Genomic DNA, 16,715 nt, shown 5'->3' on the forward strand with positions numbered 1-16,715 from the left:
CTTTGTTTCGTAAGAGTAGATATGTTGTGTCAATCAGGTAACAATATTCTAACCAAAAAATGAAGATGTAGGCCAGGCACGGTGCCTCACCTCTATAATCCCAGCACTTTGGGAGGCCAAAGCGGGCGGATCACGAGGTCAGGAGTTTGAGACAAGCCTGGCCAACATGGCGAAACCCCGTCTCGACTAAAAATAACAAAAATTAGCTGAGCATGGTAGTGGGTGCCTGTAATCCCAGCTACTCAGGAGGCTGAAGCAGGAGAGTCGCTTGAAACCAGAAGGTGGAGGTTGCAGTGAGCCAAGATCGTGCCATTGCACTCCAGCCTGGGCAACAAGAGCAAGACTCCGTCTCAAAAAAAAAATCTAAAAAGGAAGATATAACTTGTTCTTTAGGGATTTTGGTTTAAAAAATCAAGAGGATTTACTGTATTTTTAACATAGGTTTGAGAATATAAGTGGAGAGCCCATTTGCTGGCAGGCACTTATGAATGTTAATGTGAATCCCACTGGATGGTTTTCTGAATCATTTAAGGTTATCATGGCTCTGAGAATGGACTGTCATAAGATTAAGAGACTCAGTAATGCTATAGATAGGAAAGTACTTGGAGTAGTTTAAAGTGCAAAATAAGTCAATGTAGATAAATTTAAAGTAGAAATCTGGTTTTTGGAAGTAGGTAGTTGCCATTTTAATAAACTAAGCAGAAAAACAAATTGAAGAAGGCCTTAGATTCTTTTGAGGCATTTAGTCCTCTGGAATTTTTCATGGAAAGAGGAATCTGTTAGATAGCTAGAGCTTTCACCATTCTGGTGGATAGTGTACTACTTCAGTCAGTTAAACTGAACTTTTAGAGTTGTTATGGTTAGTTCAAGTGAGAGTTTATGGCCTAAATGGCTTTTAATGACCCTGAATTTTCTGTTTATATAAGCAGAACCCATGTATCCTGGGGTTATAGTGCAGAATATAATGTCTTAGCGTTTATCTGTGGATGATTAGATTTATCACTTTGGACCTGATATGCATGGAATTGGCAAACATAAAATAGGTTTTATACTATTTTTCTCTAATAACATTCCTAGAAAGTCAAGAAGCCATTGTATTGTTGTTCAAAGTGGTGTTACTTCATTTAGAACATTGAAGTTAAAATTTATTCGTTTGTTTTAAATATTCTTAAAACTGGCTAATTAAGTCCTAGAAAAGCCCAGACTTATTTTCCTAGAGCAGATAATCAAGCTTATGAAAGAGGGGGTTTCAAAATTTTTTATAGGTAATACTTTAGGCGTTTTTCTTGCTGACATAACTAACATTTATTTTCTGTTTATTTTTAAGACGAGCAAAAATCAAATTAAAGTAGATCTTGTAGATGAGAATTTTACAGAATTAAGAGGAGAAATAGCAGGACCTCCAGACACACCATATGAAGGCAAGTACTTTTTTCTGTATCAAAATATTGTGCGTATTAGAACTTGTCTGAAACATTTAATCAGAATAATCTTAAACATCTATAAATTATATGGAGGGTAACTGCATTTGGTTTAGATAAACAGCAATTTAAAAGATACTGAATATAGACTGGTATTTCTTACTGAATTTTAGCTAATTTTTTTCTTTCCATAAAACAGTTTTAGCAGAGCTTTGTTACAGGTATTATAGGTTAGAATTTAATAGAATAAAAGATCTGGCATGGTAAACCTCTAAATTATATGGACTGTAGACACTCAGTTACCCTTCATATGGTATCTAAAACAAACCTTGCCTTAAATGTCTCACTGGTAAAATGTTGCTTTTGTTTTTAAAGTTCTTCTTTCTGTCATTTAGCATTTCATTCACTCATATGTCTTCATACAGGCTGTAGTCCAAATGTTTATTTTCTTTATTCAGGAAAGCTTTTAGTGATGATTTCAAGACATAGAAAGGAGGTGGCTTTGCTGAACTTGGTGTTCACAAATTAAGTCTGTAGCTACTTTAGACCATGGAATTGGGTGGTAAGATACAGCAATAAACCTTATAGCATTTTACTTTCTTATTAGATGAGTCTTCATTAATTAATATTATTGTAAATTTAGGTTATATAGCATATAACCAAGGCTCTTGCATTAATAACTGTTCAAATATTTATTAGAAAACATAGAACATATGGTAACCCTAATTATACAATCTTTACATGTATTTTCTCATTTAATCCTTTCAGCAAATCTTATTAGGTAAATACAACGATTGCTGTTTCATAGATGAAGAAACAAGTTCAGAGAAGTAACTTGTCTAAGGTCAACCATCTAAGTAGCACAACTGATAGCCTTTGCCTTCAAAGCCTGTGCTTTTAATCACTTTATGTAAATCAGAATTGACTTAATATTGGAATTATTAAGTCATGGGTGGTGATGTCTATTTTGTTTTATCTATTTTTTTATATGCAAAGTTTTACTGTTACCCAGGCTGGAGAGCAGTGGCATGGTCATAGCTCGTTATAAATTTGAATTCCTAGGCTCAAGTAATCCTCCAGCTTCCTCAGTAGCTAGTACTACAGGTGCATGCCACCATATCCAGTTAAATACTTTGTGTGTGTTTTTTGTTGTTCATTTTTTATTTGTTTGTTTTTTGAGACTGAGTGTCTCTGTCACCCAGCCTGGAGTGCAGTGGTGAAATCTTGGCTCTCTGTATCCTCTGCCTCCCAGAATCAAGTGATTCTCCTGCCTTAGCCTCCTGAGTAGCTGCGATTACAGGCGCACCACCATGCCGGCTAATTTTTGTATTTTTAGTAGAGGTGGGGTTTCACAATAATGGCCAGGCTGGTCTTGAACTTCTGACCTCAGGTGATCCGCCTGCCTTGGCCCCCCAAAGTGTTAGGATTACAGGCGTGAGCCACCAATCCCGGCCACCAGCTAAATACTTTCGAGTGGTTCTATAATTCTGTAATGAACAGTTACCCAAAACACCTTTTTTTTTTTTTTTTGAGATGGAGTCTCACTCTGTTGTCCAGGCTGGAGTGCAGTGGCATGATCTCGGCTCACTGCAAGCTCCGCCTCCTGGATTCATGCCATTCTGCCTCAGCCTCCCAAGTAGCTGGGACTACAGGCGCCCGCCACCATGTCCGGCTAATTGTTTTGTATTTTTTTAGTAGAGACGGTGTTTCACCATGTTAGCCGGGGTGGTCTCGATCTCCTGACCTCGTGATTCGCCAGCCTCAGCCTCCCAAAGTGCTGGGGTTACAGGCATGAGCCACCGTGCCCGGCTACCCAAAACACTTTTGAAAAATCTAATATTCTTGAATATGTTCTTGTTTTTAATCCAGATTTTTTAAGACCCTAGAATGTCTTTAGCATATTATACCAATTCTGTTTATTCATTTTTTCTTTTTCTTTTTTTTTTTTTTTTGAGACAGAGTCTTGCTCTGTCTCTCAGGCTGGAGTACAGTGGTGCGATCTTGGCTCACTGCAAACTCCGCCTCGTGGGTTCAAGCAATTCTCCTGCCTCAGCCTCCCAAGTAGCTGGTACTACAGGCGCCCGCCACCATGCCCGGCTAATTTTTGTATTTTTAGTAGAGGCGGGGTTTCACCATATTGGCCAGGCTTGTCTTGAACTCCTGACCTTGTGATCTGCCCACCTTGGCTTCCCAAAGTGCTGGGATTACAGGCGTAAGCCACCGCACCCAGCCCATTTTTCCTTTCTTTATTGGAGAGATGGCATCTTGCCAAGTTACCGAGGCTGGTCTCAAACCCTTGGCCTCAAACAATCCTCTTGCCTTGGTGTCCCAAAGTCTTGGGATTCTAGGCATGAGCCATTGTGCCCAAACTTGTACCAATTCTTAAGTGATAAAATTTTATTTTTTGTTTTATAGTTCATACGAGCCATTTCTAGATATTTAATTTTTTATGCTGTTTATCAAGTGCTTCCTATCTGCTTGGCTTGGTCTGGCCGTTTTCATGGATGCTGTTTCATTTAGTCCTTTTTGCAATCATTAAATGTAGAGGAGACCTTTAGTTATCTTACAAAAATCAGGTGCTTGTCCTAATAGCAGATGTTTTTATATAGTAATATACTAGCTGCTTCTTGAAGTCAGACCTTATAGTTATTCTTGAATTTTTTTTAAAGTTGTTTTGAAGTATTTTTGGAAGAGAGGAGGGCAATGACATTATTCTAGAGGTCTGCCAGCAAAATTTTAAATTTTTTAATTGATTTTTATAAACAAGGCACTTCCTGATCCAAATTAGATAGAAGCAATATTTAATAGGTAGATTAATTTTTTAAAATTGGATAATGTATACTTACATACATTACGATATATTAAGATACATTAATTAGCCGGGCGAGGTGCCTGTGGTCCCAGCTACTCGGGAGGCTGAGGAAGGAGAATGGCGTGAACCCCGAGGGGCAGAGCCTACAGTGAGCCGAGATCGCGCCACTGTACTCCAGCCTGGGCAACAGCGAGACTCCGTCTCAAAAAAAAAAAAAAAAAGATACATTAAGATATATTTTTATGGCCGGGTGCGGTGGCTCACACCTGTAATCCCAGTACTTTGGGAGGCCGGGGCGGGCAGATCACTAGGTCAGGAGATCGAGACCATCCTGGCTAACACGGTGAAACCCCGTCTCTACTAAAAATACAAAAAAATTAGCAGGGCGAGGTGGCAGGCGCCTATAGTCCCAGCTACTCGGGAGGCTGAGGCGGGAGAATGGCGTGAACCTGGGAGGCGGAGCTTGCAGCGAGCCAAGATTGTGCCACTGCACTTAAGCCTGGGCAACAGAGCAAGACTCCGTCTCAAAAAAAAAAAAAAGATATATTCTTTATTGGTTAGAAACAAGTTTGGTATTTTTTTTTTCTTTTCTTTTTCCCAATACCGAGAATGGGACCAAAAGTTTGGTCATTTAAAAGTGCTTATATCTGCCCGGGCAGGGTGGCTGATGCCTGTAATCCCAGTACTTTGGGAGGCTGAAGCAGGTGGATCACGAGGTCAGGAGTTCAAGACCAGCCTGACCAACGTGGTGAAACTCCATCTCTACTAAAAATACAAAAATTAGCTGGGTGCGGTGGCGTGCGCCTATAATCCCAGCTACTCAGGAGGCTGAGGCAGGAGAATCCCTTGAACCCACCAGACGGAGGTTGCAGTGAGCTGAGATCGCACCACTGCACTCCAGCCTGGGCGACAGAGGGAGACTGCGTCTCAAAAAAAAAAAAGTGCTTATTTCTGCTGCTGCTGCTGCTAAATGAATATTTTGAAAAGATTAGATTTAATATGCTTTTTGTTATATATTTGAGGTAGAGTAACTTGAATTCTGTTATTTTATGTAAAACTGTTGAGAGAAGTTCATTTTGTTAAGGAAAAGTACCATTCAAGGGCATAAACTTTAATGCTTTTTCTTTTAAATGTGATGATAGGTTAAATGTTTATTGCAAGGATGTAGCAGTTTTTTGAGTTTTTAAAAATCTAAACTTAAATGCTAAGGCAAAAGTTTACATGTGGGATGTTAAGCTATTTATAACCATTATTAAGTAATGAGGCAGTTGTTTTTATAGTATTTAAAGAATCAGATTGTGAAGTGGAATACTCATGGGAAAATGCCATATTGTGGATGTTACTTAACTCAATTTTCTTCACTTCTTTTGCCTTAATAATTCAGTGACAAAGGAACAGTGTCTTGAGCTTTTCTTCCTAAAATTTATTTTAGGTTTATGGAATCGTTGTTGACAGCTTAAAAATTCTCATTCCTTCCTGATCTCCTCTTTGGGTCAAGTTAAATTTAAGATTGTTAATTTTTAATATTAAAAGCTATTCAAGAAGTTAATGTTTTAAAGTAAAAACTATTATAATATGAATAATATAGTTATCATAAAGATTCCTTAGTTGTATTACCCTGATCAAATAATGCTATGATTAATGCTAAGTGGTCATATATTGAAAGTTGTCAGAGCATGTAACATAAGGGATAGAAATAAGATTTTAGAGACTCTCGAGTCCAGCATTATTTATATAATATCTCTCGGCCCTCACACTGCTCCTAAGAGATTATTTTGGCCATTAACAAAGAACTTTGTATGATGGGTTATAGAGATGGTTTAATCTGGAGTTTAGTCAGAAAAAAAAATAATTCTTAGGAAGGAAAAAGAAAAGCCTATGTAGTGCTGAAGCCAAATTTATTATAACTATATTTGAAGCTGGCATTTCTAATTCTGGGTATAGACAGTTATAGACACAAAATTTCTTCAGGTACCCTTCTCTTACCTGTCAGTTTTTTTTTTTTCTTTCCACTACTTTTCTTTAAATTTCATTATTGTTATATGTTCTGTGATTCAGGCATTTAGTTCAACTCATGCATTAATCACTATGGGATTCTATTAAAAAGAACTAGCGGCCAGGCGTAACGGCTCATGCCTGTAATCCCATTACTTTGGGAGGCTGAGGCGGGTAGATTATTTGAGGTCAAGAGTTCGAGACCAGCTTAGCCAGCATGGTGAAACCCCTATCTCTACTTAAAAAAATTTAAAAATTAGCCGGGCATGGTGGCGCACACCCGTAGTCCCAGCTACCCAGGAGGCTGAGGTAGGATAATTGCTGGAACTGGGAGGTGGAGGTTGCGGTGAGCCAAGATCGCACCATTGCATTCCAGTCTGGGCAACAGAGTGAGAATCCACCTCAAATAAAAAATAGCAAGAAGAGAGGCTAGGTGCAATGGCTTATGCCTGTAATCCCAGAACTTTGGGAGGCTGAGGTGGGCAGATCACCTGAGGCCAGAAGTTCAAGACCAGCCTGACCAACATGGTGAAACCCCATCTCTATTAAAAATACAAAAATTAGCTGGGCATTGTGGTGGACACCTGTAATCCCAGTTACTCAGGAGACTGAGGCACGAGAATCGCTGGAACCTGAAAGGTGGAGGTTGCAGTGAGCCAAGATTGTGCCATTGCACTCCAGCCTGGGCAACAGAACGAGACTCTGTCTCAGGAAAAAAAAAAGAGAGGATTCGAAACAAAAAGGGCTTGAAGAAAATATTACCAGTTTTATTTTTTCCTCAGATTCATAGTCATCCATTCATAACAATGGAGGAGTGAGGAGATATATTTGAGAGAGACTAGAATATACTGAAGAAAGTCTCGTGTTTGACTTTTTAAAGAGCTGAGTGTATAGAATTTTGAAGATAATGTTCCTAGCACACAGTTTTTTATTTTACTTTTTATTACAGGGAATTTCAGATATATAAAAAAGAAGAATAGGCTGGGCGCAGTGGCTCACGCCTGTAATCCCAGCACTTTGGGAGGTCGAGGCGGGTGGATCATGAGGTCAGGAGATCGAGACCATCCTGGCTAACACGGTGAAACCCCGTCTCTACTAAAAACACAAAAAATTAGTCGGGCGTGGTACTGGGCGCCTGTAGTCTCAGTTACTTGGGAGGCTGAGGCAGGAGAATGGCGTGAACCCGAGAGGTAGAGCTTGAAGTGAGCCGAGATCGCGCCACTGCACTCCAGCCTGGGCAACAGAGCGAGACTCTGTCTCAAAAAATAAATAAATAAATAAATAAATAAATAAATAAATAAATAAATAAATAAAGGAATAGTTTGTCTTTATGTCTATCTCTCTTGTTGAATTTTGCTTAAAAAATAAAAAATATATTTAAAGTTTTTTATATTAAAATAGAGACAAGGACTTGCTATATTGACCAGGCTGTACTCAAACTCCTGGCCTAGCTTTAAGCAGTTCTCTCACCTTGGCCTCCCAAAGTGTTGGGATTACAAGCATTAGCCATGGACCCAGCTTGTTTTTATTAGGCTGGTGCAAAAGTAATTGCAGTGTAATTGCACAAATGTTAACAAATAAGTATTGACGTTTGATTTAAGGCACAAATGAAAAGATTGGGACCTTATTTCATTTGTGAGAACCAGCTAGAAGTGGAATTTTGTTTATGGCATAATCTCTGTCCTTTGTATCATCTGTACTTTTATACCTCCTTGCCGCCTTCTTTTTTTTTTCTGACACTTTTTTTGTTGTTGTTACTTAGCAATTCTTAACAGGATGGATTAGAGGACACAGTGGGAGATTAGAACTCTAATAGTTAATTGTCCTGATGAAATGTTGGCATTGCATTGTCTGGATTAAATGTATTTATCTCTAGCCTAGTTACTCACTGATAAACTAATATAGTTGTATGAAATGGATATTCTGTATGCTTTAAACAACCTTTAAATTAAAAACTAGTGCTTTTGATTACTTTCTGGATTTCAATTTTAAAATGAATTTTTATAATCGAATATAAAATAGCTGCTCTGAAAAGTTCGTCAATATATTTGTCTTATATATTTGAATTGAGCAGCATTCTTAACTCTGTTTTCCCCATTTTTTTAGGAGGAAGATACCAACTAGAGATAAAAATACCAGAAACATACCCATTTAATCCCCCTAAGGTATTGTAAGCCTATTTTTGTGCATGAACTTATAAAATATTTTATATTTCTGACCTCATTTTATTAATATATATTTTAGGGCTTATTAAAGTCACAGCTTTATGAGTTGTTTACTGTGTAAACTTGATGAGGACAGGATTTTAGGTAATGGCAGATGGCTTGCTTCTGAAATTAGAATGAAAAGCAAACTTATCCAAAGGCAGCCAGTAATGGCTCAAAACTAGAATAGGATGTACATCTGACAATGGCTCATATACTAGATCTAGAAATACATGGTAGTGTCCCCAAATTTAGAGAGCCCCTTTACACATAGACAGAGGTTCTTACTTGACTCAAAGAAGTATGTGTTTTAGGAGAGTACCTTCTACATTCAGTTATTATTTGAGTACTTTGTGCCAAGAAATATAGCAGTAACTAAGACTTATACTGTTCCTGCTTTCATAGAGCTCAGATTATAGTGGGGGAAAAAACTGAGCATGGAATTGCAACTGTGATAAATGTTGAAAGGGAGGATGGAATACCCTAAGATCATGTATAACCGGGGGACCCACTTCCATTATGGATTATTTTTGGATTGAACCACTTCATTATGTCTCTGCTTTTACTGTCATCAGCACTTTAGGCATTCAACTTTATTCCCTATTTTATCTATTATTTAATCACCCGTCCATCTTTTCCATTTCTACTCATTCTCTGCACTGTTGGTCTAGAAATCTTCGTAGAGTGCAGTTTTGATCATGCTGCTTTTCTTTCCCTGAATAAAGTCTAAACTCCATGGCTTGGCACTTGAAACCTCCTAGAACCTGACCCCAATCTTGTTTCCCACTCTAATCTTCTACCACTTCCACCCACAATGTGGGTCTCATTTTCCATCTTAGATTGTTTATTTGTAGATGATGCTTATTCTTCCACAGCTTTCTATCAGTTTCGCTTAAATCTTTGTCCCTATTATTTAAAATTCTAGTTTTCTATGAGGCCCAAGTATCACTTTCTTCATTAAGCTGAGTTCATCAAATGTTTCTCCCTCTCCTCTCTCAATAGCATTTTATACAATTTATATAGTAGCAGCACAAATATACGTCCAACTCATGTTTTATTTTGGATATGTATCTTTTTCTAGCTTTTATGCTCCTGAGTCAAGGACCATGTCTTACCTATATATTATCAGTAGTTCCCAATAGTATAGTGTCCCTTGAGCATATGATAGCAGTCACTCAGAATGTTCTAGAATTTGTTCATTCAACCTATTGGTTGTTCCAGTTTAAGAATAGATATGATAATGGAAGTTCCAGGGTGATTTTGGCTCACTTAGCATTATGGGCTGCCTATTAGTCTATTGTTTATGTACATCTATTTTCTGATAAGCCTGGTCGATTTTTTTTATTATGATAAAATATACATGACATAAAATTTACCATTGTAATCATTTTTATGTGTACAGTTCAGTGGCAGTGTATTTACCTTGTTGTTTAACCTTTACCATTATTTGTCTATAGAACTTTCTCACCTTCCCAAACTGAAACTTCGTGCCCATTAAACAATAACTCCCCATTATTCCCCGCTCCCAGCTTCTGGTAACCGCTGTTTCTGTTTCTCTGAATTTGATTAATTCAGAAACCTCATGTAAGTGGAATCATAAAATGTCGTTTTGTGTCTGGCTTATATCACCTAACAATGTCATCAAGGTTCATTCATGTTAAAGCATGTGTCAGAATTTCTTTTGAAAACAAAGCTGAATAATATTCCATTATAAGTATAGACCATATTTTGTTTTCTCATTCAGCTGTTGATGGATATTTGGATTTTGTTTGTTTTTTGTTTTTTTGAGACAGAGTCTTGCTCTGTCACCCAGGTGGGAGTGCAGTGGCACGATCTCAGCTCACTGCAAGCTCTGCCTCCCGGGTTCACGCCATTCTACTGCCTCAGCCTCCCAAGTAGCTGGGACTACAGGTGCCTGCCACTACGCCCAGCTAATTTTTTGTGTTATTTTTTAATCGAGACGGGGTTTCACCATATTAGCCAGGATGGTCTCGGTCTCCTGAACTCGTGATCCACCCACCTCAGCCTCCCAAAATGCTGTGGGATTACAGGCGTGAGCCACTGTGCCCAGCCTTGGATTTTGTTTTATTTTGTTTTTTGTTTTTTTCATGGAAATAAAGAGAAAGGAAGAAAAGAGCTCTTAGAGAAGCCGTTCTCTATTTTACTGTTTACTCTACGTATACTATTTACTATACATAGTAAAATAATACGTTTACTATTAATAAAAGTTTATTTTTACTATTAAATAATGACAGTAGCAGCTGTCACTTGTTTTGTGCTAGGAGTTTTATATGCTTTTCCCAAAAGTCTTTATAACCACCCTAATAAATGAGTGAGCTGAGGCTTAGAAGTTAAATGGAACCCAGATTCCATATGGCCCTTATAAGCCCATATGTTAAGCCACTGGGCACTACTTCCTTTATCCTGATAAGGAAAAAGTAAGGACAAAATCTCTCAACCTGTGAGTATCTAAGAACAATCAACCAGAGTTCAAATCTTACTTATGTAATCTCTGTGCCTCAGGTTCCTCACCTGCAAAATCTTTTCATAGGGTTATAAAGACTAAAGAAGTCAATCTGTTGTAGAGAACTGTATTTCATTAATTCTATGATCCATTTTTTCCCCACATTTTTAACATCTGTGAAATCCGGATACATCTTTTGGTGGATGGCATGTCATAATTTAATTGGCAGAGGTTTTTGTTTCCCAAGGTGTGTTAGTAAGTTCTCACCCTGCTACAAATAAATACCTGAGACTGGGTAATTTATAAAGCAGAGAGGTTTAAGGCCGGGCGCAGTGGCTCAGGCCTGTAATCCCAGCACTTTGGGAGACTGAGGTGGGCAGATCACCTGAGGTTGGGAGTTCGACACCAGCCTGACCAACATGGAGAAACCCCTTCTCTACTAAAAATACAAAATTAGCCAGGCGTGGTGGCGCATGCCTGTAATCCCAGCTACTTGGGAGGCTGAGGCAGGAGAATGGCTTGAACCCAAGAGGCAGACGTTGCAGTGAGCCGAGATCGTGCCATTGCACTCCAGCCTGGGCGAGGTTTAATTGGCTCGTGGTTCTGTAGACTGTGCAGGAAGCACAGTGGCTTCTGCTTCTGGGGAGGCCTGAGGAAACTTATAATCATGGCAGAAGGCCAAGGGGAAGCAGACACGTCTTACATGGCAGGAAGAGGAGCAAGAGAGAGTTGGGGGAAATGCCGCACACTTGAAAACAACTAGATCTCATAAGAACTCACTAACACGATGACAGCACCAAGGGGGATGACGTTAAGCCATGAGAAACCATGATCCAGTTTCCACCAGGCCCCACCTCCAACACTGGAGATTACCACTTGACATGCAATTTGGGTGGGGACACAAATCCAAACCATATCACATAAGGGTATGTAAAACAGTGATATGTTAAATAGTTGATGGTGCCTGATATTTGATGAAATGTAAGTTACAAGTGCCTGGAATCATAGTAAGCACTTGGTAAATGTTAGATAGCATTAACCAATGACTGCCACCCCAAGTGAGGGAGGCCCTTTCCAAAGTAGTCTGTTGGCTTTCCTCTATGACAACATTTTAAAACACAGTAGTATTGACACTTAAATTTTCTCTGTAAATTCATATTCTCATACCTTGCTGGGGGAAATGTAAAATGTTGCAGCCTCTTTGGGAAACAGTTTGATCAGAATGGCAAACTTAGAGTTCCCTTGTGACTCAGCAGTTCTACTTCTAGGTATAACGTTTATCCACACAGTAACTTGTACACAGATATCATACCAGCACTATTCATTACAGCCAAAAAATGGAAGCAACCAAAAATGCCCATCAACTGGTGAATGGATAAATAAAATGTAGTATATCCATACCATGGAATACTATTTGGTTATAAAGAATGAAGTACTGATAAATGCTATAACGTAGGTGAACCTTGAAAACATTATGCTAAGTGAAAGAAACCAGACACAAAAGCTTCACATTGTATTATTTATATGAAACATTGGAAAAAGCAAATCCTAGAGACTAGAGACAGAAAGGAATTTGGTGGTGGCTTAGAGATAGAAGAATGAGGAAGTAACTGCCAATGGTTACAGGGTTTCGAGTTGGAGGAAGAAAGAATAACTGAAGTTAATGAAACAGACTTCCACTTCACTTATAGCATTACTAATTACTATTAGTAACATTACTAACTAGTAACAAAACAGGCTTCATTACTATTAGTAACAAAACTGACTTCCACTTTCTTTTTTTTTTTTTTTTTTTTTAAGACAGAGTCTCATTCTGTCGCCCAGGCTGGAGTGCAGTGGCACAATCTTGGCTCACTGCAAGCTCTGCCTCCTGAGTTCACGCCATTCTCCTGCCTCAGCCTCCCGAGTAGCTGGGACTACAGGCGCCCACCACCACGCTCGGCTAATTTTTTGTATTTTTAGTAGAGACGGGGTTTCATCGTGTTAGCCAGGATGGTCTCGATCTCCTGACCTTGTGATCCTCCTGCCTCGGCCTCCCAAAGTGTTGTAATTACAGGCATGAGCCACTGTGCCTGGCCAGGGTTTCTTTTTGAGGTGATAAAATAGTCAAAAATTAGATTGTGGTGATAGTTGCACAAGTCTGTGAATATACTAAAAGTTAGCAAGTTGTACCGTTGCTGGGCTTGATGGCTCACCCCTCTAATCCCAGAACTTTGGGAGGCTGAGGTGGGCGGATCACCTGAGGTCAGTAGTTCGAGACTACCCTGGCCAACATGGTGAAATGCCGTCTCTACTAAAAATACAAAAATTAGCAGGGCTTGGTGGCGGGCACCTGTAATCCCAGCTACTCAGGAGGCTGAGGCAGGAGAATTGCTTTGACCCGGGAGACAGAGGTTGCAGTGACCCGAGACTGCGCCATTGCACTCCAGCCTGGGCAACAGAGCGAGACTCCGTCTCAAAAAAAGAAAAGAAAAGGAAGTTGTACACATTAAGTGGGTGAATTATGTCTCAGTAAAGGTGTAGGCTTTATAGTGTATAATAACTTCAAAGTAATTGCATAGTTGTGGCTCTATTTTAGGCACTTCAACCTGTAACTTCATTTAATTTTTGAAATAAATATTTTATTAAATCTCTCCCACCTCATCCCCACTTTAATTTTTTAGAGACAGGGTCTTACTTTGTTGCTCAGTCTGAAGTTTAGTGGCATGCATAGTCATAGTTTAGTGCAGCCTTTAACTCCTGGGCTCAAGTGATCCCTCCACTTTGGCCTCCCAAAGTGCTGGGATTATAGGCATGAACCACCACATCCACTCTCCTGTTTTATTAAAGTGAGAAAAATAGACTTAAAACATAGTAACTGAAGTATGTCTGATGTTTTTGCTACTACCTCATCTTGCTGTTGAGGCCACTATTACCTGGCCAGGCATGGTGGCTCATGCCTATAATCCCAGCACTTTAGGAAGTCAAGGCAGGAGAAGCGTTTGAGCTCGGGAGTTTGAGTTCAGCCTGGACAGCATAGCAAGGCCCTGTCTCTAGTCACAAAAAAAAAAAAAAAAAAAAAAGAAAAAGAAAAGCCTCTACATCTCTAATTGTAGCTGTTCCGTTTGGAGGTAGCTTTGACATTTAGAAACATCTTCTTAGGTTCAACCCCAATTTGTATTACTGTGACTTCAACCAATTAGTCATAGTTGCAGTTTAGTGTTCTTTAAATATGGTGTATATGAAATAAACATTTTTTTAAATAAAGAACAAACAAGAAAATAAATATGTTATATACCCCACTTGTGGCATTACGCTCTTGCAGTAAATGTTAATGAACATGATAAATATGTTCTAGATGTATACTATGTTGATTTGAATTTTTACTGATTGGTAAATAAAATGAGAAGAATGGGGAATATTTATGTAAATTTCTTGCTGAATTGTGCGTTCACATGTGTTTGGACTCAGGCTTAATTTTAAGTCTTATGAGGTAAAATTATCAAGGTAGCTGGTTATATTCTCATTACTACTATGCAGCTAAAATTTGAGAAAAGATGAAAAATTCACATTTGTCTTACCATGGTCACAGAATATTTTGTTTATTATTATGCAATAAATTATTGACTGGAAGAGTAGGCTTACTTCTAAAACAGAGAAAATATATCTTTGAATCAGGTGATAATAGTGTAGAAGGAATTTGATTAAATGCATACAACCAATATGATTTCTAGCATTAAATTGCAATGTATATTGTGTTAGTGAAAAAATAATTAGTAAAAATATAGTCCAATGGTGTATCCTGCTCGAATAGAGATTAAGTTGTAGGCCGGATGTGGTGGTTTCCTTGCCTGTAATCCCAGCACTTAGGGAGGCGGGGCGGGGGGCAGGTAGATGGCTTGAGCTCAGAAGTTCATGACCAAATGGCAAAAACCTGTCTCTAATAAAAATGCCAAAAAACAAAACAAAAAATACTAGTCTGGTATGGTGGCATGCGCCTGTAGTCCCAGCTACTCAGGAGACTGAGGCACAAGAATTGCTTGAACCTGGCAGGCAGAGGTTGCAGTGAGCCGAGATCATGCCACTGCACTGCAGCCTGGACAACGGAGTAAGACTGTCTCAAAAAAAAAAAGAAATTAAGTTGTGAATTTTGCTCTTTTTCTTTGGTGTTATCAACATACTTTTTACATGTTAAGTTGTATATACATACCAATGCTAATAATCTTTAATGAGCATATGCTCATCTGTACATGCATATTCAAAATAGCATTTTCTTTTGTATGATAAGGGAGTTAAAGCTGGCTTAATAATATAATATGTTTTGAGACCCTGTCTCAAAAATAAATAAATAAAATAAAAAACAAGATACGGCCAGGCGCGGTGGCTCACACCTGTAATCCCAGGACTTTGGGAGGTCGAGGTGGGTGGATCACCAGAGGTCAGGAGTTCAAGACTAGCCTGGCCAACATGGTGAAACCCCATCTCTACTAAAAATAATTAGCCAGGTGTAGTGGGCGTGCCTGTAATCCCAGCTACTCAGAAGGCTGAGGCAAGAGAATCGCTTGAACCCAGGAGGCAGAGGTTGCAGTAAGCTGAGATCGCACCACTGCACTCCAGCCTGGATGACAGAGTGAGACTCCATCTCAAAAAAAAAAAAAAAGCAAGAAACACACTTCACATATCTTCAGGTCTTGAAACTGGAAGTTACAGATGGAAATATCAACTCACACCTACCATGAAGTGGGAGCTGAAGTGTTTGTTAAACTAAAGAGTGAATGAAATTTACAATGCATCCTGTAGGAGGAGATAAGAACCGTTGATGCGATGCCAATATTGATAATTTAAGAATAGTTTCCTTTGTTTCTGTCTGGGAACATTTAGTATCTGTTGTTACATAGTGTTCAGATTTCTGTTTTTGTTCATTGAGTGCTTCCCAAAGCTAGTGAGTGTTCTGAAGTTCCCAGACAATGCTAGTACTAGTTTTGTATATAAAAATAAGGAGACATTATTATTATTTTCTTAATAGATACAGGGTCTTGCTACATTGTCCAGGCTGATCTCAAACTCATAGCTCAAACAGTCTTCCCACCTTGGCCTCCCAAATTGTTGAGATTACGTGCTTGATTCACTGTGCTGGGCCATGGAGATAATCTTGAAGATTAAATTCTTTTTTTTTTTTTTTTTTTTTACAAAATTTTTATTTTATTTTATTTTTTGAGACAGGGTCTTGCTCTGTTGCCCAGGCTGGGGTACAGTGGCATGATCATGGCTCACTGCAACCTCTGTCTCCTGGGCTCAAGCGATCCTCTCACCTCAGCCTTCGAGTAGCTGGGACTACAGGCATACCCCACCATGCCTGACTAATTTTTTTGTATTTTGTAGAGATGAGGTTTCACTTTGTTGCCCAGGCTGCTCTCGAACTCCTGGGTCCAAGTGATTTCACCCACCTCGGCCTCCTGAAGTGTTGGGATTACAGGTATGAGCCACCACGCCTGGCCCCTGAAGATTAAATTCTTTATTGGATCATCTGCAAATTCAAAATTATTTTTTCTTTTCTTTTCTTTTTTTTTCAAATAGGGACGGGGTCTCACCATGTTGCCCAGGCTGGTCTCGAATTTGTGAGCTTAAGCAACCCACCTGCCTTGGCTTCCCAGACTGCTAGGTTTATAGACATGAGCCACCATTCCCGGCCCAAATTCAAAATTATTTATTTCTGACTATAGATTATAGTACAAAGTAAGAATTAGTTCAGTAATTTAATTGGGTCTTGACTTTTTTCCTATGTATCTACAGAGAATTCTGTATAGAAGACCCTTCTTTAAAAAGCAATGCTGAACACC

The 16,715-nt window shown here is 39.0% G+C and overlaps 1 protein-coding gene across 6 annotated transcripts in view; it reads left to right on the forward strand.

Annotated features, from left to right (window-relative positions):
* The window catches only part of UBE2K (ubiquitin conjugating enzyme E2 K), an 88,607-nt gene that overhangs the window by 39,799 nt on the left and 32,093 nt on the right, over positions 1-16,715 (forward strand). For 3 of the 6 annotated variants that reach the window (XM_055246467.2, XM_055246468.2, XM_055246471.2), the window contains exons 2-3: positions 1,328-1,421; positions 8,335-8,393. The exons of 1 other annotated variant lie outside the window; for it this stretch is intronic. In XM_055246467.2, coding sequence (XP_055102442.1) covers positions 1,328-1,421; positions 8,335-8,393 — 153 coding nt within the window. The remainder of the gene's footprint in view (positions 1-1,327; positions 1,422-8,334; positions 8,394-16,715) is intronic. 2 more of the 6 variants (XM_063619855.1, XM_063619854.1) reach the window with 1 other exon arrangement.

The sequence above is a fragment of the Symphalangus syndactylus genome, chromosome 16, assembly GCF_028878055.3.
Source record: "Symphalangus syndactylus isolate Jambi chromosome 16, NHGRI_mSymSyn1-v2.1_pri, whole genome shotgun sequence".
Taxonomy (NCBI): Eukaryota; Metazoa; Chordata; class Mammalia; order Primates; family Hylobatidae; genus Symphalangus; species Symphalangus syndactylus.